This window comes from Gastrolobium bilobum, unplaced genomic scaffold (assembly GCF_033153095.1).
Source record: "Gastrolobium bilobum isolate Gb01-03AN ecotype WA unplaced genomic scaffold, APGP_CSIRO_Gbil_v1 utg1914, whole genome shotgun sequence".
NCBI classification, from domain to species: domain Eukaryota; kingdom Viridiplantae; phylum Streptophyta; class Magnoliopsida; order Fabales; family Fabaceae; genus Gastrolobium; species Gastrolobium bilobum.
Genome location: NW_026897143.1, coordinates 4,730 through 28,591, shown reverse-complemented (window position 1 = coordinate 28,591; position 23,862 = coordinate 4,730). Strand labels below are relative to the sequence as shown.

The 23,862-nt window shown below is 32.2% G+C and overlaps 3 protein-coding genes across 3 annotated transcripts; 1 reads left to right on the top strand and 2 right to left on the bottom strand.

Moving 5' to 3' along the window:
* Positions 1 to 2,413: 2,413 nt before the first annotated feature.
* LOC133304503 (glucose-1-phosphate adenylyltransferase small subunit 2, chloroplastic-like) lies at positions 2,414 to 5,178 on the bottom strand. The gene is made up of 4 exons (XM_061504546.1): positions 4,947 to 5,178; positions 4,652 to 4,662; positions 3,973 to 4,269; positions 2,414 to 2,521 (listed from the first exon to the last, which is right to left on the bottom strand). Exons 1-4 carry the CDS (start codon positions 5,176 to 5,178, stop codon positions 2,414 to 2,416), a joined length of 648 nt encoding a protein of 215 aa, XP_061360530.1.
* Positions 5,179 to 7,328: 2,150 nt separating this feature from the next.
* On the bottom strand, positions 7,329 to 9,847 carry LOC133304502 (FT-interacting protein 4-like). The gene is made up of 2 exons (XM_061504545.1): positions 7,637 to 9,847; positions 7,329 to 7,352 (listed from the first exon to the last, which is right to left on the bottom strand). The coding sequence occupies exons 1-2, from the start codon at positions 9,845 to 9,847 to the stop codon at positions 7,329 to 7,331; spliced, it is 2,235 nt and encodes a 744-aa protein (XP_061360529.1).
* A 2,885-nt stretch (positions 9,848 to 12,732) lies between these two features.
* LOC133304501 (uncharacterized) lies at positions 12,733 to 18,691 on the top strand. Its single transcript, XM_061504544.1, has 9 exons — positions 12,733 to 12,761; positions 12,880 to 12,953; positions 13,090 to 13,174; positions 16,594 to 16,664; positions 17,110 to 17,217; positions 17,347 to 17,466; positions 17,579 to 17,629; positions 17,717 to 18,155; positions 18,256 to 18,691. Exons 1-9 carry the CDS (start codon positions 12,733 to 12,735, stop codon positions 18,689 to 18,691), a joined length of 1,413 nt encoding a protein of 470 aa, XP_061360528.1.
* The last annotated feature ends 5,171 nt before the right edge of the window (positions 18,692 to 23,862 follow it).

Below are 23,862 nucleotides of genomic sequence, written 5' to 3'. Positions count from 1 at the left end.
GAGCCCAAGATGACGTGTTTTTGCTGAAATTTTATTTTGACGTTTTGACTTGTAAATTAATTAGAACCCAATGTGTTTAGGGCCCAAGGCCATGTTTTAATGTTTTATTTTATTTTATTCAGTTTTTATTTTCTGTGTAGGCCAAAGTGGTTAAATCCTAACCCAGTCTGAATGTGAGTTATTTAAGGGAAACGTTAGGAAACCCTTCGGCAGTAAGATTTTGGAATTGAACAATTGTTTTTTGTTTTCTTTATCGAAATTCTGCACTCTTTCTTTTCATGTTCTTCTTCTTCTTTTATTCTATTTTATTTTGAATGATGTTTAACCTCGCGATGCTAGGCTAAACACCTTTAATCAATCTAAGGTTAAAGGTTCGTTAATTTATTTCAGAGGATAGGTTTTTAACTTTTTAAATATATTTTGTTTTTTCCCAATTTAGTTTGAATATCATGCGATTGTAAATATTCAAACTGAATAATGCGATTGCATTCTATAAGAAAAAATTGATCATTAGATTTAATGATCAGATTAATTTACCCGATGAACATAAGTTGAACAGATCAAAACTACTGTGATCGCATAGTTGAGATATTGTATTCAACCAAACGCTAGGCGATAGTCTAGAGAGGGTTTCCAATTGAATTTGAGGATTTTGAATTCGATTGGGGTTAATCACAAATTGATAATTATATTTTTTTATCCAATGACGAAATAAATTAATGAATCCTGATTCCTTAGGTTGATTGCTTTTTAATTTTGATTTTTAAATCCAATTTCAAATCTGTTTTTATTTAAATTTTAAATCAACAAAATTCCTCTTCCTTTTATATTTTATTTTACAAGAGCGTTTTTGATTTCTAGCAGGTTCTTTGGGAGACGATCCGAGTTGCCCTCTCACTACAAACCTGAAGCTCGGTAATTTGCGTGAGTTCGACACGCACGTCAAATTTGGCGCCGTCAATAGCGTTCTTTCTCTTTCCCTTTTCTTTCTCTAATTTTCCTGATTTCTTGATCTTCTTGTTTTTCTTCTTTAATTTTTCGTTTCTGTTTCTTTTTAAAAAAAATAAATAAACTATTTTTTCGTTTTCTGCAATTTTCTGTCTCTGTTTCTGTTCTGTTTTCGTTTTCATTTTTCATTTTTGTTTTCGTTTTCCAATTCCTTTTAATATTCGTTTTCTGTTTTAAAAAAAAAATTGATTGATCTAGTTCTGTTTTCTGTTTCCATTATTTCTTTGATTCATTTTCTGATTTATTTTCTGTTTAGGATTTCTGTCGGCATATTGCGTTTACATCTGTTTTGTTTTTCTGCATTTCATTTCTGTCTGCATAATTCTGTGTCATTTTTTCTGCATCAATTATGCATTTTGTGTGCGTTTAAATCAGTTTCGTTTTTATGCACCTCTGTTCTGCACATTTTTCTTGTTTCTCCGTTTGCGATCGTCTGTGTTTCTACATCTGTAATCTGCAACTTTGTTTCTGCATCGATATTTGCATCTACAACTGCATCCTGTCTTAGTTTTTATTTTTTCTGCATTACGGTTTATGTTTTTGGGCAATTTCGGGAAATCGATCAAACTTCTGTCTAAGAGATTGGCTTCAGGAGTTCTATTCCCAAAGAAATTTGACCTTTTGAGCATAAGTCACGCCCTAAAAGGTTGACCCTTATTTTTGCCAAATTCTGCCGTTTACTAACCCGTTTTAGTGTTTCTTTGTCGTTTCAGGATGTATTGGGTATTCCTGCACTTGTTCAACTTGCTCTGATCGATCTGAATTTTTGTGGCGTGAAGGAGGCGGTCATCCCGTTTACTATTTGTGGCATCGTCTTTCATGATGTAGGCCTAATTTTAGCCAAATTCATTCGTTTACTATTTTATTTTTTTTTAGAAAATTTTATTTGATTTTTGAGTCCATAGGGTCAATTAGACTTTAGGAGAGTTGGTCCCATAGCGTTCTGAGGTCATTTGATATTTTTCGTAGATTTATTTTTGTTTCTATTTGCTATTTTCGATAGTTTTTGCTTCCTATCGTATGTTCTATGAGTTTACTGTTGTATGCCTGCGCCTGTGATGCATGACTAGGAGTACCACCAGTGTTGATGATTTATATTCATATGACCCTGAGATAGAGAGAGATCATTGCATGCTGCTAGTAGAGTTCGTAGGTTGACTTACCGTAGTGTTGTTCTTGAGCATACCTTAGAGTCTGAATCTGTTGAGTCTGTTTGTTCGAGTCCTTCACATAGTGTATGTTCAGTTGTTAATTTGTTTAATTCTAAAGTTATGGATAATAGAACACTTAAGCAATTGGCTTCCCCTGATGATGTTAATAATGAACAGCCCTTATGTATTCGTTATCCTGACCTTGATGTGCTTTTTGAGCTCAAATCTGGACTGATTCATTTGCTGCCCAAATTTCATGGTCTTGCAATAGAAGACCCCATAAGCATCTTAAGAAGTTCCAAGTGGTATGCAATACCATGAGACCACAAGAAGTTAATGCGGAGCAAATCAAGCCGACATTCCTAAATGGAATGTAAAGTTACGGAGAGATAAGATATCATGACAAGTGATGCTCAACGGTATTTATAGCCTTATTTAAGAACTATTAAAAAATAAGATTGTTATTTTTACAACTCTGACCAAGACTAAGTTTATTTTGCTAGAACATTAAAGTAAAAGAAACTTAATTTATTTTTTGTATAAGATTCCATAAAATAGTTAACATAGCACTGTTACAACACAGTCTCTCATTATAATAGCAATAAGCAGTATTAGAGTACGCAAGTATCACCCTGATCCTTCTCAAGAATCTAAAAGTACACGAGACAGAAAAATATAATCACCTATGCAAAAATTTGTAGCAGCAACATCAAGTGCTATCTTTATTTTATCACTATAACCAGATCTGCTAATGGCCTCCTTTACAAGATCCAGGGCTTCTCTAAAGCTTATGATACTTAAATAAAGTCAGCTAAAATGTAGAAAAAATCAAAACACCTCTAAAGTGATCATTTTAGATAGGTGAAATACAAAGCATTACAACATTGCCTATGCATGAATTTCATAAAAACTACATGATTTTATATAAAAATTATAATACTTTGAAATTAAAAACTATAGTTGCTTAAAATTTTAGATAATGTGTTTTGAATAATATAAATAATAAGTGAGTGCAAAAAAATAAGGGAAGGATATACTTACCACCAAAAAAGTTTACAACCATTACAACTAACCTAATCACCGTTGATTTTCGTCAATCAAACGGTTATAATTTATTGAAAATTATTGGGTCGCATTTATTAATTAATTATTAATTTTCATAAATTATAACTATTAGATTGACGGAAATCAACGGTGATTAGGTTGGTTGTAAAGGTTGTAAACTTTTTTGGTTGTAAGTATATCCTGCCCCAAAAAAAATACCATTTTATTAATCAAAAAGAACAGATGCATGTAGAGGTTAGGTCAAACTAACAACATTCATTGCGTAGAACAAAACATTGTAATTATAATATCCAGTGGTTCGGTATGTTGACTTAGAGATAAACTTAAACATAAAGCAAGTTTATCTTTGAGTCAAAACTCTAAACCCTAAACCTTAAAACAACATATGCATGTAGAGATTAGGCTGAATAACAACATTATTATATATGTAGAACAAAACATTGTAATTATAACATGCAGCAGTTCAGTATGTTGACTCAAACATAGATAGGTTTGATTCAGAGGAAAAATACAAATGAAATTTTTTATTTTACATGTTTATCATAAAAATTTAAGGGTCAGACATATTATATATCTGACAAATTAGACAGTGAAAGATAAAGGCCACCAAGAAATGCCAAAAATTTGAGATAAATAAGAATTGAAAAGTACCAACTAAGATTAGCATAATACAGTTACACAAGTGATTCAATCCTCAAATATGAAGAGGGAAGCACAAGAAAACAGAAAATTAAGGCTGTGTCATTACCTGGAACCAATTAGGATTCTCAGGACTCTGCTGGGCAGCAAGAACCTCAACAAAACCCTCATTTTTGTAGCCACCCATGTTGCTTGCATAAGCACGAGAAAGGTGCCGGTTCAGGGATGCAGAATTGAATTGCGTAAGAACATAGATCTTGGATACGTTGCTATTGAGGCAGTTGCTTACAGGAATATCAATTAGCCTATAGTTAGCTCCAAGAGGAACAATAGGTTTTGCCCACTTCTTGGTCAGTGGATAAAGACGAGTCCCAGCACCACCTCCAAGTATAATGCCAAGAACACTCTGAACATTACCATCATAACATCTTACATTACAGTCAAAACCAATCCACATCAAATTCAAATATAGGATAAAAAAAACGCCTAAATAAAAACAAAAGGTGCAAATTTTCTATTGTGATCTAAAAGTTCCTCACTTATCAATTTGATCTACTAGAGAAACAAAAAAAATTCTCTCCCTTTCATTCAAACTAGCATGAACTCCGTATATCAAGCGAATCAATTGACATCAAGCTCCAATCATGCACACCCTCTTTTTAGTACATTGAGACACAAATATTTGATTGAAAATTTAGCATCTTAGATCTTACATTAGTTTTCATTTCGCTCCACGCTGTAACAGTGGAAAGGAAAAAAAAAACAATGAAGAAAAGAGGCAAGCTCACTCTGCTAGCGTCTGGATTGTTATTTCACAGGCCCTATAACTGGTGCTCACACACACAAGATACATACACAAATCTCTGAATATACCTCTATTGTATTACTGATTCTACCAAGCCACTTTTCAAGAGTTACAATGAGCTATTTATAAACAATAGCAAATGATTAAAAATAATAATGACCAACTTAGGAAATCTAAACACAATAATTGTCCACTAACAAATACCTAGGGTCACACCTCTTTACCATAAACCTTTCATTTTCTATTTTCTTTTTTATTTAATTTAAAACTTATCCAACATGGATCAATACAAGTCTGGGAGTTCTGGGAATCAGAAACGGCCATCGGAGTAACAATCACCGGTTTGCGGGTGCAGCTTCTTCTTCCTGCAGCTGCAGAAACTGAAACTGTGGCAATCTTGTCACCAGAGAGCTGTGATGCCGAGAATGAGAGGTTGCGTGGGATGGCTTTCCTTCCCACATTCGACGAAGATGGCACTTTCAAAACACCAATAGCATTCATAGACGCCATTGCTCCCCCTCTCTCTCTGTGTGCTCTCTCGCTTAACATAAAAAAATAAGAGTGTGTGGTTCAGAAATAGAGTGTGCCACCTTTATTATGTGATGGAGTAGATCATCTTCTGTACATCTGTAGTATGTACATATGCTATTTAACAAATGACATTTGGATAAGAAAAATATTTTTCTCTTCTTTCCATACAAACATGACATTCATTCTTTATTTTTTATTAGATAGATGCACTGAGTGAATGATACAGCAGTAGTACCATAGATATTTCCGTGATGGAGATGGTAGAGACCATAGAGTCGTAGATATTATTATTTGATTTATGATTTAAAACTTTGTCGTTTATAATTTTTAAAAAAAAATGACAAAGAATATTCTTTTTATTAGTAAGGTAACGACAAAGAACATTTTTTTTTTGGTAGATACGACAAAGAACATTTTGATATGCAAGTTGAATGAATTATAGGTGGGAAGGGTGAACGGGTTTTGGTTTTTCCAAAACGATTTTGCAATTTGCACCGTTCTTTTTATACAAGGGACGGGAAGGCAAGGGAGGCAAATTTTTTGGTTGAATGACCACCGTTGAGAATGTCACTTGGCAAGACGCTTCCAAGTTCCAACATCATTCCCATGCGTTTTATGGTTTATTTATCTATCAAGTAAATGTAACGAATTATTTTCTTAATTTCACTTGCATCCAATTGTTCATAGTAGTATTTAAAAATCTAGCCTGGCCATTAACTCCGTGAAGGTTAGGGGTCACGGGTTCAACCGAGAGTCACCGAATTAGTTCGCTGATCTGATTTTATATGTTAAAGAAATAAATATATATTCTATATAAAAAATTTAAAAAAATTGAATCATCAATCATTAAAAATTTAAAATATACTCAACATAATTCAACCAATCACATTCACAAGTCAATATTCACAAGCTAATCAAAGTATAAAACTATCAAGTATAAAATATATTATCATCAAACTTAGGCTCTTCTTGTTCATTTCATGCGTATGTGAAAGAAGATTCCTTACCCAATAGAGAATAGCAAAGGAGAGGCAGCAACACAATAAATTAATGGAGGGAAGAGAAGAACCAGCACAATGGAGGAGCTCATTGGATCAGGGAGACTGGATCTGAGAGAGAAGATCGAAAGAGAAGAAAAAGAACGATTCAGGTTTCGGATCTAGTTCTAAATCTAGGCAGCAATGAGTTTTTGTTTGTTTTTTTTATATATCAAACAACGTCATTTCATGTATAAATTTCTTTTAAAAAAAATGCAGTGATCCCCTCTTACCCGGGAGTCATGGATTCAACCGTTTCACACATTAAAAAGATCACGTACAAGTAGAGTCTAATTACTAATCCAAACTCCGTGAGGGATTTTAAAATACTAGTTCATGGTTGCTACATGTGAATAAACTTAGAATTGAATACAAGACTTTCTTTTATTTGGAAATTGCTTTGAATTAATTAAAATTTTGTCCTTTATAATTTAAAAAAACAAAAACGACAAAGAACATTTTGATATGCAAGTGGAATGAACTATACGTGGGAAGGGTGAAGGGGTTTTGGTTTTTTCAAAACGATTTTGCCATTTGCACCGTTCTTTATATAGAAGGGAGGCAATTTTTTCTCGTTGAATGACCACCGTTGAGAATATTCCTTGGCAAGACGCTAACCGACATCATTCCCATGCATTTGTCTGGTTTATTTATCTATCAAGTAAAAGTAACGAAACTGTATTAAAAAAAAAAAGTAACGAATTATATTCTTAATTTCACTGCATCCAATTGTTCAGAGTTGTTACATGTAAATAAACTAAACAGTTAAAATTGAATACAAAACTTCTTTTTATTTTTACACTAATATTTTTTGATTTGTCCAAATATAAGAATGTGGGCAATGTTATATATATATATATATATTTTTTAGAAATTATTTGGGTTGAGTTTTTGTTAACCTAATTTAATAAAATGTTATAAAATAAAACATGGGTAGCTAACAGTTTAGTATGGAAATCCATTTAAAATAAGAGTAGCTTGCGCTTGAAAAAGCTGAGCTGGGATCTTTAAAATTAAACTTGTGTCTTAACATATAAGAGCTAAAATATATTAAGACTTTTGTAAGAAGTAAGTTAATAATAAATAAAACTTTCACATACCATCCACATAAGAATCCTGTTAAGAATAATGGGAGTAAACATATCACAACCAAAAATGAAATGGCAATTTGATTGGCGAGAAAATAAAATAAAGAATTCAATATTATAAAAAAAAAAAATAGAGTACTCAGAGACCAGAGTGCGTCTACATCAATGTCACCCTACTACCAACAACCAAAAAATAAAATCTCACTCTTATATCATGTAGTCTAATTTTAAAGGCATCCTACTTATCAAATTATAAATCCAACTAGGGGAGGGTGAACAAAATATAGGATAATTTATTAGCAGATAAAGCACCGAAACAAGTATAACAAAATAACGCAGCGGAAATGGAAAGCTCCACGAAGGTGAAAACCGTAAGATCAGAAACCCAACAATCAAACAAGCAATCATCACAAGCATTGTAACGGTTGGATCCTGCCAGCTCAAAGGATATTGTAGTTTCTCTCCAATAGTAGCAAAGTCCCCCATCAGTGCTGCATATTTCCCTGCGACAATTCTTAATCGATCATATCTATTCCTCCTTATAACGTTGTCTCCGAATCTTGTTGGAATTGGATCAAACTCTTCTTCCAGTTCATCTACACTTGCTGTGTGAACATTAGACAATTCCAAATTTACATGAGCCAGTTTTTTTGGCCTATTTGCATATTTCCAGCCCCAATAAATACACAAGATAAAATGCCAAAAGAGATGCTGTGGTAGAGGGGAACAAATATCCAGAACCACTGGAACCACTATAACCACTACAATTACCATAACTGTTACATTAGGATTCTCCCACTTGCATATCTCATCAAATCTAGTGTATAAGGCTACCAACCCACTCACCAAAATGTTAATCCTTTCAAAATCAGCTCTAGCTCTTCGCATGCTCCACATGATTTCGCGAGAATCCAGCACATACTCAACAACCTCTCTTCTCATCGGCGGTTCACTCTTACTCAACTTCGATGAGACAAACATAACAGATTGTTTCCTTAACCCATGTAATTGAGTCGGAGACAATGGTTTAGCATAATGTTGTTTAGGAAGCTTGGTCAATGCGTACATGAAATAGAGATTAAGCTTACTTAGGCAACAAAACTTGAAAGCCAGTTGAATTTGTCCCATCTTTATCAGCCCGCAAGGTTGAAGTTCAAAAAGTGGATAAGAATAAGAATAAATTTTATTGGTTTCCATGTCAGATAGACGGATTCTCACCTTCCCTATTCCTGTATCTTTTGCTCCTGAAGCTATATCTCCCTCGTACAGTAGACCGTTATCAAACACAGAAATTGTGATGAATGTGCATGGATCGTAGACATCAAAAGCGCACTGCTCATTCCAGTTCGGAGAAAGACTATTGACAACTGTTCTTGTCCGAATCCATTTTGGGCCATATTTAGCCACACAATATGCATCAGTACGACCCCTTGCTTTTATGGCTGGAAGCCCTCTAGCATTCAGTATCCCCATCTCAAAAACCCCAATGGGGGGTTTCCTCAATTTCTTGTCTGGTGGATTTAGATCAGTGCTGTAGTGTGGGTCATCATCAAATATATGATAACCACCATCCAAATAGAACATCATACTAATCTTACCAGCAAACCCCCCATTCTGTTCGACAACAATAGTTCGAACAGATATAGGTGAAACCTTGTCTGCATTCTCGACAAGAAATACACACGTCCCCAAACTTTTGTGACTTGTTAATGTTCCTTTTTCCACGCTAAAAAACAACCGTTGATTATCAAATGGCTCTGCCACGGCAATTAACAATTGCTCATTCCATTTTGGGTTTCCATTATTGTTCTCCACCAACTTGCTTGTGAAGGTCAAATTCCCCAAGGTAGCCCGAATGAAAATTGAGGATTTTTCAGATTCATCTTCAAGTAGGAGGCCATGTGCTTGAATCAAATTAACTCTGAGACACCAAATCTTAGGCATAATATACATCCGTGAACGAGTATTATCAATATTGTAAACACCAATTGATGCTGCATCAGTCTGTAAATGCCAAGCTCCATAAAATCCCTCATCAGCCTGAGTTCCTTTCCAACAAGATAGCATAAGCTCTCCCCTGAACTGTTTCCCCCTTAGATCCTCTATCTCATACCACTGCGATTGTAGTGCACAATCACTCGGAGGCCGTATTGGAATATCAGAAATATCAAACGAAATCCGACCTATGTATTCATCATAGGTAGGAATATTGTTCTTCACGAAAATCTCAAGAATTGTCTCGTGAATTTGAGTTTGACCTATCTCAAGGGCAAAGACATGGTTCCACACTGGGTCTATGCTGCTCCTGATGCAGGGGGTTGTACCCTGAAACCTCCCAACTCTCACCTCCACATAAGGGTCACAATGATTGGGGCCATTACGCACAAACAAATATCTGGCCCTAACAATCCTGACATAAAAGAAGCTATTGATTTCAATAAGGTCAGTGGCTCCTGTGATCATATTGGCACCAATACTCGGAGAAATATCCTTCAATTTGGAATCCACTTTCTGATGTGCCATGGTTTCTAACCGCTACAACAACAACAATAGGAGGACAATTTTAAATTAAACTTGTGTCTACCCCAAATTTGTAGACCTTAACAAAAAAATTATATAAATAAATGAATATATAGAAGGCATGAAACAGTAAAGAAATCATCATCTTTTACATGTAGAAGACATGAAATAGAAAATAAAAAAAATTATAAAAAACAGGAGATAAAGATGGGAAACCGTTTTTGGCACTATAAGACTCTCGTTGATTTCTGTTTTACAAAACAGTTTTTTAGTTTTCAGAACTAAAAGACTCGTTTGGTAAGACCTGTTTTGTAAAAAATGTTTTGAAAACTATAACTGTTTTTTTGTTTTAAAAATCGAATTTAGAGAACATGTCTGAGTTGTTTTCTTTTTCTGTTTTGGTTTTTAACTTTCAAAAAGAAAAAAATATAGAAAACAACTATTTCCATAACTATTTTACAAAACAGTTTTAAGAACAAAAAAAACTAGAACAGAATGAAACAGACCCTAACTTTTGCTTCTTTGTCTTTTCAAACCGTCTCTATTTCGTTCACGTTCCTACCACTCCGATATCACTCTTCCAACACTCGCTTTATCTGTCTGTCTCATATGTTTTCCCCCCTACCCTCATGCTTGATTTGGGTATTTATAATAAATTCGAATGATTCAATCCCCATAGCTTCCCTTTTTCCCCTCTAATCCTATTGATAATCAGAGAAAAATCAGGGAAAGCAAATCAAATTTCTCAATCAAATCAAATGGGGATATTTATGATTGATTTTGTTTCTTTTACCATAATGAAATCCAAATCAGTTTTTCCCGTTTTCGTGCACTTGTATAATTGACCTATGAACGAGAGAGAGAGTAAGATATGTTGATTATTATTATTTTTCTATTTTTTATAAAAATAAAATGATAAAAATGATTGTTCGCTATCTCTTTCACGTACATATTATGATATTATGCGATTTTTCATAAAAATGATTGTGTCAATGAACTTTGTACTTTATTTTTATTAACATGATTTTGTAATTTTTGTCAATTTATATCGCATTAGATAAGGGTGATTTTTTTTTATTTTATCGTAATATCATATTTCACAATTCCTTTATTTATTTCAAATGAAATCTAATATTGGTATAAACGAAAATCTATATTTTTTCTTTTATATCATATCAAATTAATTTAAATTTTAGATTTTTTATTTCTTATTTATATCTTTTATATCGTAATCTTTTATTTAATCTCAACAATTTCTCTTACCGTGTTAAGCTGTCATTGTTTGATAAATTTGTTAGACATTTTTTTTAAACAATATCTGATTTCAGTTAAAAACTAATTTTTAAAAGTAATCTTTCGTTATTTATTACAGATATATGCAAAAACATTTATCAGCATCTTTCTTTAGGCACTAAAATATTTTTCATATGTAAAAGTGATATTTCTTTATTTATTATAGAAATATGCAAAACAATTTATCAGTATCCTTGAATATTTATCAGTATCTTTATTTATTACATACGCATAAACAATAAGTTGTAGGGGCAGAATGATTTTACTCAATTTTAGTTTTTGATTGCAGTTATATTTAAAGACTCATGTAAAATAGATCGACGATTGAAATCGAATATATATTTATTATTTTTACCCTTATATTATATATTTAATAAAATTTATTTTTTTTTAATTTTTTATTAATGGTTAAATTTTTTTTTCTATATAAAGTATTTTGCTCATTTTATAGAAGTGATATACAAATGTTGATGATACTAAAGTCTATCATTTTATTGAAAAGTTGTATCAAAAGCTAGTAGGGTTGGTACTTCAATGCTATTATCTATATATATATCTTACTATATATAGAAAGGAGAACCAAATTTTGATAAGTTTGCTGACGTGTCGCGTTCTCCTTCATTCTCAGCTTTCTGTTCACACTGGAGGATAGTTTGAAAACTTACTTCTTTTGAAAATAATTTTTTATCGTAAATAAAAAATTCAAAAGAAATTAAATAATCTCTATAATTATTACTTATTGGTGGCAGACAGCTGTATTAATGAGCTTCTCAATTCTCGATTCAAAATTTAAACTTTAAACTTGAAATGGGTGGGAAAAGTTAAAATAATTAAAAAATGTTTTCAAATTTTCTATGTATTCATTGCATGAATAAAAACGATATTTGGTGTTGCAAATAGCCTTTTGGTCTGCATCACTGCCAGGAGCATTTTGTATCTTCTTCGGTCCGTTTCTCTCCTCCTCTTCTGATTTTATCGTTCAACATAATGTGCTCGAATACGACTTCGTAAATGATCTTAATCCGACGAAAGAAGAATGGAGGATTAAAGTGCGTGTAGTTAGGTGTTGGAAGGTTCCCAGTTTTAATCCAAAAGATTTTGATGACAATGTGGATATGGTTTTGGTAGACGAACGGGTAATGTATTTTTATCTTTTCGGTAACTCATTGTCGTTTTTTTATGATATATTGCGTGTTTTCATTTTATAGGGTGGAAGGATCCATGCTACCGCCAAGGGATCTTTGCAGGTTCGGAAGAAAATTCGTGAGGGGGATGCTTATTTTATAAAAAAATTTGGAGTTGGGTTGAATACTGGTAATTTCAGGCCAACACGACATGAATATCGTCTATCTTTCAACTTGAGGACGGATGTGAAATCCATTGTTGATGCTACGATTCCTGCGCGTGGTTTTGATTTTGCTGAGTTTGACGTTATTGAGAAAGAATCGTTTGACTCCCCTTATTTAATAGGTGATGGTCTTGGTGTATATAGGACGTAAGGCTGAAATCAATGTTATTTGTTGTGTAGACGTCATTGGTTTGCTGTCTGGAATTGGGGAAGCACGTGAACATGTCATCTCTGGTAGAAATACAAAATGGTTGTCGTGGAGCTTGACAACCTGAGGTATTTATGTTATCTATATTTCTGATAGTTTTTTTGTAATTTCTTGCGTGTTTTCAATTCAAAGAGTGTGGGATTTTACATCATTTCTTATATGTCTTTTGTTTCTCTGACATGATAGGGGTCAGAAACTTGAATGCACTTTGTGGGAGTCGTACGTAGATGAGGTCCAGACTTTCTTAGCAAAGAATCTGAGTACTCATAATGTTATAATACTTCAGCTTGCAAATAAAGGGTTTTAGGGGTATTTTTTTTTTTTTGGTATTGCGTTTCTCATTTTTTTTTGCTGTTTTACTTTTTCTTTTATTTATGTTGCATTTTTTTTTTGCAGGAAAGATTGGAATAGCTAATACAAAGTATACGACGAAAATCCTTTTTGATTTCAATATACCTGAGATCGTAGAGTTCAAAAAAATGTGAGCTACAGTGAGAAATCATGAGGCATTGTTTTTGCTGTATGCACTCATTCTTTGAAGGATAATGTTTTTGCTTGCACCCGTCTGTGAAGTATGGTGATGTTGTTGAAGATAAAAATAATTGTTCAGTTGTCCGTCCTCTTAAAAAAATAAAGCTGGAGAAAGATTTAAGTTCTGACTATAGATATTATAAAGTTTACGTGATTTATAATTTCATCCCTCTCACTCTGTGTGCCTTTTTGTTTATTTTGGCACAGTTTTGATGCTGCAGCCGGTGACACTTTGGAGCAGAAAGAAAATCTGTAACTATGCTTTGGTCGATTTTTTGTAACGAGGAGCTATTGACATTTTCCTTATTCTGTTGCCTATTATCATGTGTTGAACTTTGACAGTGTACCAAGGCCTTAATATTTATTTTTAAATATTTTGATATCAACTTCGCTTCTTCATTGTTTGCAAAAAAAAAAATTCTTTTAATATTTTGTTATCAGCTTTAGTACGACGTGTGAATTTCTTTAGTACAACGTGTTTCAGTTTTAGGGATGTCATTTGAAATTCCCCATTATACCAATTGTTAACAGTTAATTTCATTATTAGTAATTGCTTGACGTTTCGTTTGAAGTTATTTTTAATGCTCCCCTGAATTTCGAATTAGTGTGTTGGACTTTTAAATTTTTAAACAAATTAATAAATGCCAATAAAAGTGGTAGATTGGTCGATTTTTTGTAACGTGGAGCTATTGACATTTTCCTTATTCTGTGGCCTATTATCATGTTTTGAACTTTGACAGTGTACCAAGGCCTTAATATTTGTTTTTTAATATTTTGATATCAACTTCGCTTCTTCATTTTTACCAAAGTTTGCAAAAAAAAAACTTAAAAGTAATTGAATAAAAAATTAATTTATAATATTTAAAATATTTAATAATTCCAATGTAAAAACAGCTTAAACATTAAAACAGGTGAGTGTCAACTGACTCATTAGATGAGATGACCAATGTGAAGGTAAGTGGTGCATTAAATGTTTTGTCTACCACCTCATTTGTCTTAAATTATTAGAAATTTTAAATCAGCTGACTCATTAAATGAGATGACCAATTTCAATGTGAAAGTATGCGGCGCATTAAATGATTTGTCTGCCACCACATTTGTTTTAAATTATTAGAAATTAAAATTGATTTCTGATTTTTAAAAGATAAATTGAAAAAATTAATTGAATAAAAAATTAATTTTCCATTTTTCTGTATTTTAAAATATTTAAAATATTTAATAATTCCAATGTAAAAACAGCTGAGTCATTAAAACAGGTGAGTCATTCCATTTCAAAATTCAAAATTTTACACCACAACTTAATTGAATAAAAAATTAATTTTCCGTTTTTTTTCGTATTTTAAAATATTTAAAATATTTAATAATTCCAATGGAAAAACAGCTGAATCATTAAAACAGGAGAGTGATTCCATTTCAAAATTCAATATTTTAAATCAGCTGACTCATTAGATGAGATGACCAATTCCAATGTGAAGGTCAGTGGCGCATTAAATGTTTTGTCTGCCACCTCATTTGTTTTAAATTATTAGAAATTTTAAATCAGCTGACTCATTAAATGAGATGACCAATTCCAATGTGAAGGTATGCGGCACATTAAATGATTTGTCTGCCACCACATTTGTTTTAAATTATTAGAAATTAAAATTGATTTTCGATTTTTAAAAGAAAAATCGAAAAAATTAACTGAATAAAAAATTAATTTTCCGTTTTTTTTTCGTATTTTAAAATAATTAAAATATTTAATAATTCCAATGTAAAAATAGCTGAGTCATTAAAATAGGTGAGTGATTATATTTCAAAATTCAAAATTTTAAATCAGCTGACTCATTAAATGAGATGACCAATTCCAATGTGAAGGTAAGTGGCGCATTAAATGCTTTGTCTGCCACCACATTTTTAAATTATTAGATATTAAAAATGAATTTTGATTTTTAAAAGAAAAATCAAAAAAATTAATTGAATAAAAAATTAATTTTCCGTTTTTTTCGTATTTTAAAATATCTAAAAAATTTAATAATTCCAATATAAAAACAGCTGAGTCATTCCATTTCAAAATTCAAAATTTTACACCACAACTTAATTGAATAAAAAATTAATTTTCCATTTTTTTCGTATTTTAAAATATTTAATAATTTCAATGTAAAAATAGCTGAATCATTAAAACAGGTGAGTGATTCCATTTCAAAATTCAAAATTTTAAATCAGCTGACTCATTAGATGAGATGACCAATTCCAATGTGAAGGTAAGTGGCGCATTAAACGTTTCGTTTGAAGTTATTTTTAATGCTCCCCTGAATTTCGAATTAGTGTGTTGGACTTTTAAATTTTTAAACAAATTAATAAATGCCAATAAAAGCGGTAGATTGGTCAATTTTTTGTAACGAGGAGCTATTGACATTTTCCTTATTCTGTGGCCTATTATCAAGTGTTGAACTTTGACAGTGTACCAAGGCCTTAATTGTTTTTTAATATTTTGATATCAACTTCGCTTCTTCATTTGCAAACCCTTTTGTTTATTTCCTTTGCATCCCATAATGAGTAGTAATCTATCAGCAATGAAAACTACTTCGCGAAAGAGACGACACAATCATGAAAGGTTTGCACTGAAAGGTACGGCAGAAACAATATGCTTCGTTTTCTTTGTTGTAGTATATTACCATCTGATTTTTGTTTTCGTTATTGTGGAGAAAATGTTCCTACATTTTCTGCTTCTCCTTTTCCCAGGCAAGTTCTCTTTATCATTTTTTCTTGTGCAGCAAAATTATCAGTAAGAATAGCATGTGTGTTATTATTATTTAACGTTTTAATTTTATTTTGTATACTATTTAGCATTTCTCAAGTAACCAATTTGGGAACGATTGCACATGCAGTAGACAGTGTATTCTTGATACTTCCGATGGTAATAAAAAAAATGTTCTTTTTTTATGTTTACATTATCTTTTATTTTCTTGGTTATTTAGCATCATAGTCGATCTTTTTTTTACCATGTTTGTTGCTTTTATTTTATGAACAGAGATTCCTTGGAGAAATACAAAAAAAACGAGTTGTTTCAATGAGTTGTTAAGTAATTCCTCCCCTACAGAGTGTATACCAAATTTTTCGTCAATTGGTATGACTAAGTTATTATTATGCATTATATTCCTATCTTAATTTTATTATTCATATTCCTCATATACTTTGTCTCCGTGGTCTAATTGTTATTATTCATATTGTCAAGAAGATATTTTTGTTGCTTCTCCCTCCAATTTTGGAACGTAAGTTGTCTCCCTCAAATGTTAATTTACCAAAAACCAAAGTGAATAATCTTTACTCCTTGCAGTTATTAGACATCATCATACCAATTTACTTTTTGTTGTTTTCAACAAGCAGTCTTTCTGAAATTACCAATATGCATAGTGGTGGTAGCAGTTGTAGACACCCTCTTCGTGATATTTCTAATGGTCAGCAAACTTCTTCTTCAACTGTGTTTATGAAATTTGTTCCGTGACTTCCTGATATAAAATGTCATTTTTTTATTACTGACATGAAAATTGAACTTATGGTCTCAATTTTGTCTAGGGAATCTCCTTCTTCGTGCTCGAACTCACCCGTTGATAGATAAGAATTTTTCATTTTTTTTTGTAAAGCTGCAAATTTGCAATTGCACATTACTGTAATTTAGTGTGACTGTCTGGACCGAGCAAGCTTAATGAAATAAACGACGTACGAACAAATTTAACTTTTCCCTCCCCAATTGCTGAAGTAGTTAATAATTCAAATCCACATCGAGGTAATCTTTAATGAAAAAATCCTTTTATTGTTTCGATATATCATGTTATAGAATAAGATGATAAAAATTTATTATGAATTATTATAATAATATTATAGTTCTTATCTTTTTTGTAGATAGCAAAAATGCTAGGATGAGACGCAAAGGAATCATTGCTCAGAGGAAGAATTCAAAGAAATTTACAAGCACACTCAATTCCATTAGTAGAATGGCTGATTTAACAGGTTAGTTTACCTGTGAGTTTAAACATTTAATACGTCATTACTACATGGATATGGATTTCAACGTTTGAGTTTTTTTCTAATGCAATGCTTAATAGGGTGTCCAATCTGTATTTTTTAATGTTTGAATAGAGATTAATGCTGAGGATGCAATCACCATCCGTTCAACTGTTACTGTGTTATCTAAAGAGAAATTCATGTCAGGGAATGATAACTGCCCAAGTAGTACTTCAACTTATGTCTGTCAACAAAGTAAGATCAACGTATACTACTTCGCTCAATGTTTTTTAATGATGTTTGACAAGAATATTTATTTTTTCTACCGTCCTATGTTATATTTTTAACCAAGCCGTGTTTGCTACAGACACCAATTCACCCGATCAGCCTGTGTTAGACATATCTTCTGTCAACGAAGGTCGTTGTATAAATTAATTTGATTATTATTTATTCTGAATTATAATTTTCTTTGTAATATGACTTTTTGCTCTTTGAATATATGTAGATTATTGGGACGTTGGGGATCCCACTTTCATCTGCACGCATTGTGGAGCAAGTATGTTGTATGAAGAGAGACTTAAAAAAGACAGAAAGTCATGCACGCCTGAGTTCGGTTTGTGCTGCGGCAATGGAAAAGTTAAACTTCTTTCTTTAAAAATGGCTCCGGATACATTGCTTCAACTACACAATAATGAAGATATAAGGAGCCGTCATTTTTTACGATATATTCAAACGTACAACATGATTTTTGCCTTCACCTCCTTCGGTGCAAAAGTTGATAGATCCGTAAATGAAGGTTCTGGACCTTACTGTTTTCGAGTTAGAGGACAGGTTCATCATTTAATGCGCAACCTTATTCCGCCTGATAACACGTCTCCAAAATTTGCTCAACTTTATATCTACAATACCGAGAATGAAATTGACAATAGATTGGATTTTCTAAGGCATTGCTCTTTGTTTATTTTCGCATTTTTGTGCATTGAAGTGTATTATCTGTGTTATTATAGTTAGTTTACTAACGATTACATGTTATTGAAAATGCAGTCCCACAAACAATGAAGACATCCTAGATCCCGGTATTGTGAGATCTTTGAAGGAAATGCTAGATGAGCACAACAGAATTGCGCAATCTTTTCGGTATGCTACAGACCGTTATAAGGAAGATGACTTCAATGGGGTGAAGTTGAGGCTTATTCGAAAGCGTGGTAGCGATGGAAGAGTTTATAATCTTCCCTCTGCATCTGAAGTTGCTTCTTTGATTGTAGGAGATATAGACAACGTCATGGGTGACAGAGATATCATTGTGGAGACACAAACCGGACTTTTGCAGCGCATTGATGTCAAGCATCCCCTATATCTTGGCTTACAATATCCTTTGTTATTTCTTTATGGAGAGGATGGTTATCGCGATGATGTCCAGCGTGCTTCCATTTCCAGTGGTAGGACAAACCCAAGATCAACGATTAGCATTTTCGTTTAGGCTTCAAATGAGATCAGGGGAGTCCCAAATTCTTCTTCACTCCAGAAAACTATTCCAGCAATTCCTGGTTGATGCTTATACTATGGTTGAGTATGACTGTCTTATTTTCATTCGCCATAATCAAAATCAACTAAGGGAAGAGTTGTACAAAAATATAATACATGCATCGGATAAAGGGGAGGATGCAGCTGTTAAAATTGGAAAGCGTATTATTCTTCCTTCTTCATTCATAGGCGGACCTAAATATATGGCTGAGAATTGTAAGGATGCTTTTGCAATCTGCCGTTGGGCTGGATATCCTCATCTTTTTATAACAATTACCTGCAATCCTAAGTGGCCAGAAATTACACGATTTCTTAGGGCCAGAAACTTAAACGCTGAAGATCGACCTGATATTCTTTGCAGAGTTTTCAAGTTCAAGTTAGACTATTTGCTCCATGATTTAAAAAAAGAACATGTTCTTGGCAGAGTTAATGCATGTAAGTATATGGGCAAAATCAATTTTTACAACTTTATTGGAACCCACAAATGCTCTATATGTATTATTGTCTTCTAATCCAGCCTTTGATCGTTTATTGAACTGTAACAGATGTTTGTACAATTGAATTTCAAAAATGTGGACTCCCTCATGCTCATATTCTGTTGTTCTTGCACCCTTCTAACAAGCCCAACAGTGGACCTTTATATTGCTTCAGTCGATTGGATATAACGTTGCTCTTTGGTACAGGTAAAATTTGCATTCCTTAAGTTATATTTTTTTCAAATGTTGATTAGCGTTGGATTTTGATTATTTTTATACTGTATTTTTGAAATATGATTCTGAAATACAAAAGCAAAAAACCACATTGAATAATACTTCTGACAATACCTGTTCAGTTCTTCTGTTCTTTATTCGCTAAATCATATGTTATGCTAACATATACTGTTTTTATTTCTTTTATAGTTAGCAGGCTGGTGTCAGAGATATTTTGCTGGAACACCGAATTGTATCATGTTATTTGTGAATTATTAATTGTGAGCAGTTTTGACATACGACATTTAAATTGTTTTTACGTTGACATTATTCTATTTATCACTTTTGCAATTGGACGTGAAGGTTACTCGATACAATTAAACGTTTCATCCTACAAAATTTTATTTTACTTTTTTATCTTTCTGAATGCTACAGCCTTTTCAAGTTAAAAATTATAACAATACAATTATTTTTTATTATGATATTATTATTAAGAGTTTCATATCAAGATCAACGTGTGGATTTACTAGTAAGACGACACACCAACGACGGCGACAACGATTTTGTTCTTTTTCCCCCGGGCATCGCACGGGTAATTCACTAGTATATATATATAAAGGAGAGTTCACTGCTGGAAAGTTTTGCCAAGTGTCACTCCGTAACTAACATTGATTTACAAATTAAAATAATTGTTTAAGTTCAACGAGTCATTACCAATACTTCGTCATTTGTTATATAAAAAAATATAATTTTGTCCCCATTTTTAAATTATTTCAAAAATATGACATTTTTTCTAAACATAACATCAATCTACCCATGTTTGACTGGTGACTGGCCTTCATACTCGAATATGTGACCTTCATACTCTAGCATATGGGTCATGTATTCGAATAAATGAGATCAAATTTTCTACAAGTTCGAAAAATTATGTGAAATAAAGAAAATGCACATGATTCGGACAACCGTGTATGACACTGATGTGGAATAAAAAAAACTCACATTATTTTTTCATATAATTAAGGGCATAATAGTCAAAAACCAGCATCAACTTATTGCAGACTACATCCAGCAGTCAATATGTACGACACCGTAAGCAATTGTATTTTTGGCTATTAAATTTTTTTTTAAACAATTTGGCTATTAATTTTAATTTGAAATAAGTACCGTATACTTATTTTCCTTTAACTATTATATATATATATATATATATATATATATATATATGTTTTTCTTTAACATAAACTCTGTTTTTAACATAAACTAAGTTTTGTTTGTAATGGATTAGATTTAAATCTCTTATGATTGGTTGTTTAAGAAATTTAAAAAGAATTGATTTGTCCGGATGATAAGTTATTATACTTTTATCTGTGATTATTAAAGGGAAGAGAGATTTGAACAAAAGTTTCGGCAGTTACTGTAAAAAAAAGTCCAAACTTTACTTGAAATAAATCCAATCTGTCATACATTTATTTCATCTTCCGATTGATAGTGTTCATTTATAAACACTCCAGGTTTTTCAAACTCATCAATCAATAATCACAAACAAAGTTATGACTTTGTACATATATTGGATGTGTCCAAGTGGCCATCAAACCTTTAATCGGAGAAGGCTTAAGGCTTATGTTCTCCTTTGTCTTAGAGACAATAGACATATAATATCATTCACCATGAAATATTATTAATTGCGTGTAATTAGGCAATTTATTTTGTATTCGTGTGTTAAATTAGGCAAAATATCTAATTAAGTAAATTAGAGTCAGTTTTGAGGTAAAAGTGCAGTCAACGTAAATTATGGGATAAAAACGTGTGTAGGCAAAAGTACTCAAAATATAAAAGTAAAAGCAAAAATATTCCCGACTTTTGGGTAAAGTTTGGTGGTGAATGGAGTTGAATAGATAGATAAGCTTTTACCCGCTTAAAGTGACTTACCTTATGTTAAGAGGCAAAACATGATTTTCTCTCTCCATTTCTTCTTCTTCTTCGACAAAAACTAAGGGTGAGAAGGAGAGAAACCCATTTGAAGACCCAAAATACTAACTTCTTTGATTCTCAACTAAATCAACTCATTCCAAAGCCAAAATTACTTCAAATCTTCTCCTCTTTCTTAATCCTAACTTGGTTTTGAGTGGGAGCCATTGTAAAGTGAGATATTGCTTGAGGAAGGGGGCAAAAATTTGACATTGGTGGAGCTTGGTGTGGAATCTTCCATTCTTGTGGTTTGGAACCCTCACCTTGGACCACTGTGGTTGGATTGTGGTAAGTTTTCCATTCATTTTGGTTAATTTGAATGAGGTGCATGTTTAGGGTTTTAATTTGAGAAATGCATGAATAATAAGGTATGTTAGAAAGAGATTGAAGTTAAATTACTTTGTAAAAGTTGTTAGGAATGATAAATAAAAGGTAGAAAATAGACTTAGATTGACATTTGGTTGTTGTTCAATATATTTAAAAATTCATGCTTCGGGTTTGTGAGTTTTCTAGCATTTTGAGCAAAATGTAAATTGGATGGTTGATTGTGTCCCTTGTGGTGATAGCATTGTTATAAAAACCGGATCGACCTGGCCGGGTCGACCCGGAAACCGGTGAACCGGTCATGTAACCGGTCCGGTTTTTATTTTGGACCTGCCAAGTTACAAAACCGGTGTGACCCGGTACAACCCGGCTTGTTTTTGTAAAAACTGGTGACCCGGTCGGTTCCACCGATGACCTGGTCTGGTCTATAAAAAAAAATTTAATTTCATCAATTGATATCTTCTTTTTACTTTCAAACACATATGGTTTATTTTCTTTTGAAATATTTGAGTGATTTGTAGCTTATTAAATTACATAAATTATGTACCTACAACATTAATATTATCTTGATTATGCATTATGCAGGGAATTTTGATTTGATTTATAGTTAGAGATGTCGTTTACTAAACCTGAAACACGAGTATCACAAATATTATATGTTTGACTGGTCTTTTGTTTGATAATGATGTATAATTTATTATTTTTATGATTAAATATTTGAAATTGGTATCATTTTTTTACAAGTATTTAAGTATATTTATAATTTTTTAAATATAAATTATAGATTTTATATACTTACCGGGTCATGCGGTTGAACCAGTGACCCACTGGTTGAACCAGTGACCCAATACCTCGACCGGATCAATAACCGGATCGGGTTTAATAACATTGGGTGATAGGATTAAACCTTGTAGACCAACATTATAGGATCAATGATAACACCTATTTTGTTACACTATTTTTGTGTTGATAAGATTAAACCTTGTGGACCAACATTGAAGGACCAATGATAACACCTATTTTGTTACACTTATCTATTACTCTTGGTTGATATTTTTAGGATTTATTTGAATTAAATAAATGTCTTTTGGCTGAAATCAGAATTCTAGATTTTAATTGGGTTTAGTTGATTTTCGCCAGATTTTTTCAAATTTACACTACTTTCGTATTTTTTCCATATCTTACTCTACAGATGTCCGATTGACTTCGTTCGTGTTACGTTTTGCAGCTAACAGGAAGGGTTACAATCTCTATTTCAACAACTACAGCCCAATTCAGACACGAAGATGATCGAAACCTGAGCCCAAGATGACGTGTTTTTGCTGAAATTTTATTTTGACGTTTTGACTTGTAAATTAATTAGAACCCAATGTGTTTAGGGCCCAAGGCCATGTTTTAATGTTTTATTTTATTTTATTCAGTTTTTATTTTCTGTGTAGGCCAAAGTGGTTAAATCCTAACCCAGTCTGAATGTGAGTTATTTAAGGGAAACGTTAGGAAACCCTTCGGCAGTAAGATTTTGGAATTGAACAATTGTTTTTTGTTTTCTTTATCGAAATTCTGCACTCTTTCTTTTCATGTTCTTCTTCTTCTTTTATTCTATTTTATTTTGAATGATGTTTAACCTCGCGATGCTAGGCTAAACACCTTTAATCAATCTAAGGTTAAAGGTTCGTTAATTTATTTCAGAGGATAGGTTTTTAACTTTTTAAATATATTTTGTTTTTTCCCAATTTAGTTTGAATATCATGCGATTGTAAATATTCAAACTGAATAATGCGATTGCATTCTATAAGAAAAAATTGATCATTAGATTTAATGATCAGATTAATTTACCCGATGAACATAAGTTGAACAGATCAAAACTACTGTGATCGCATAGTTGAGATATTGTATTCAACCAAACGCTAGGCGATAGTCTAGAGAGGGTTTCCAATTGAATTTGAGGATTTTGAATTCGATTGGGGTTAATCACAAATTGATAATTATATTTTTTTATCCAATGACGAAATAAATTAATGAATCCTGATTCCTTAGGTTGATTGCTTTTTAATTTTGATTTTTAAATCCAATTTCAAATCTGTTTTTATTTAAATTTTAAATCAACAAAATTCCTCTTCCTTTTATATTTTATTTTACAAGAGCG

Excerpts from the sequence above, each read along its gene's own strand:
- LOC133304503 (XM_061504546.1), bottom strand. The coding sequence starts at position 5,178 with ATGGCGTCTATGAATGCTATTGGTGTTTTGAAAGTGCCATCTTCGTCG. Across the intron at positions 2,522-3,972 it reads AGAATCCTAATTGGTTCCAG|GAATGTCGGCTTGATTTGCT; the intron begins GTAATGACACAG and ends CATTCCATTTAG.
- LOC133304502 (XM_061504545.1), bottom strand. The coding sequence starts at position 9,847 with ATGGCACATCAGAAAGTGGATTCCAAATTGAAGGATATTTCTCCGAGT. Across the intron at positions 7,353-7,636 it reads ATTTTGTTATACTTGTTTCG|GATTCTTATGTGGATGGTAT; the intron begins GTGCTTTATCTG and ends TATTCTTAACAG.
- LOC133304501 (XM_061504544.1), top strand. The coding sequence starts at position 12,733 with ATGGTTGTCGTGGAGCTTGACAACCTGAG. Across the intron at positions 17,467-17,578 it reads AACTTATGTCTGTCAACAAA|ACACCAATTCACCCGATCAG; the intron begins GTAAGATCAACG and ends TGTTTGCTACAG. Across the intron at positions 17,630-17,716 it reads CATATCTTCTGTCAACGAAG|ATTATTGGGACGTTGGGGAT; the intron begins GTCGTTGTATAA and ends GAATATATGTAG.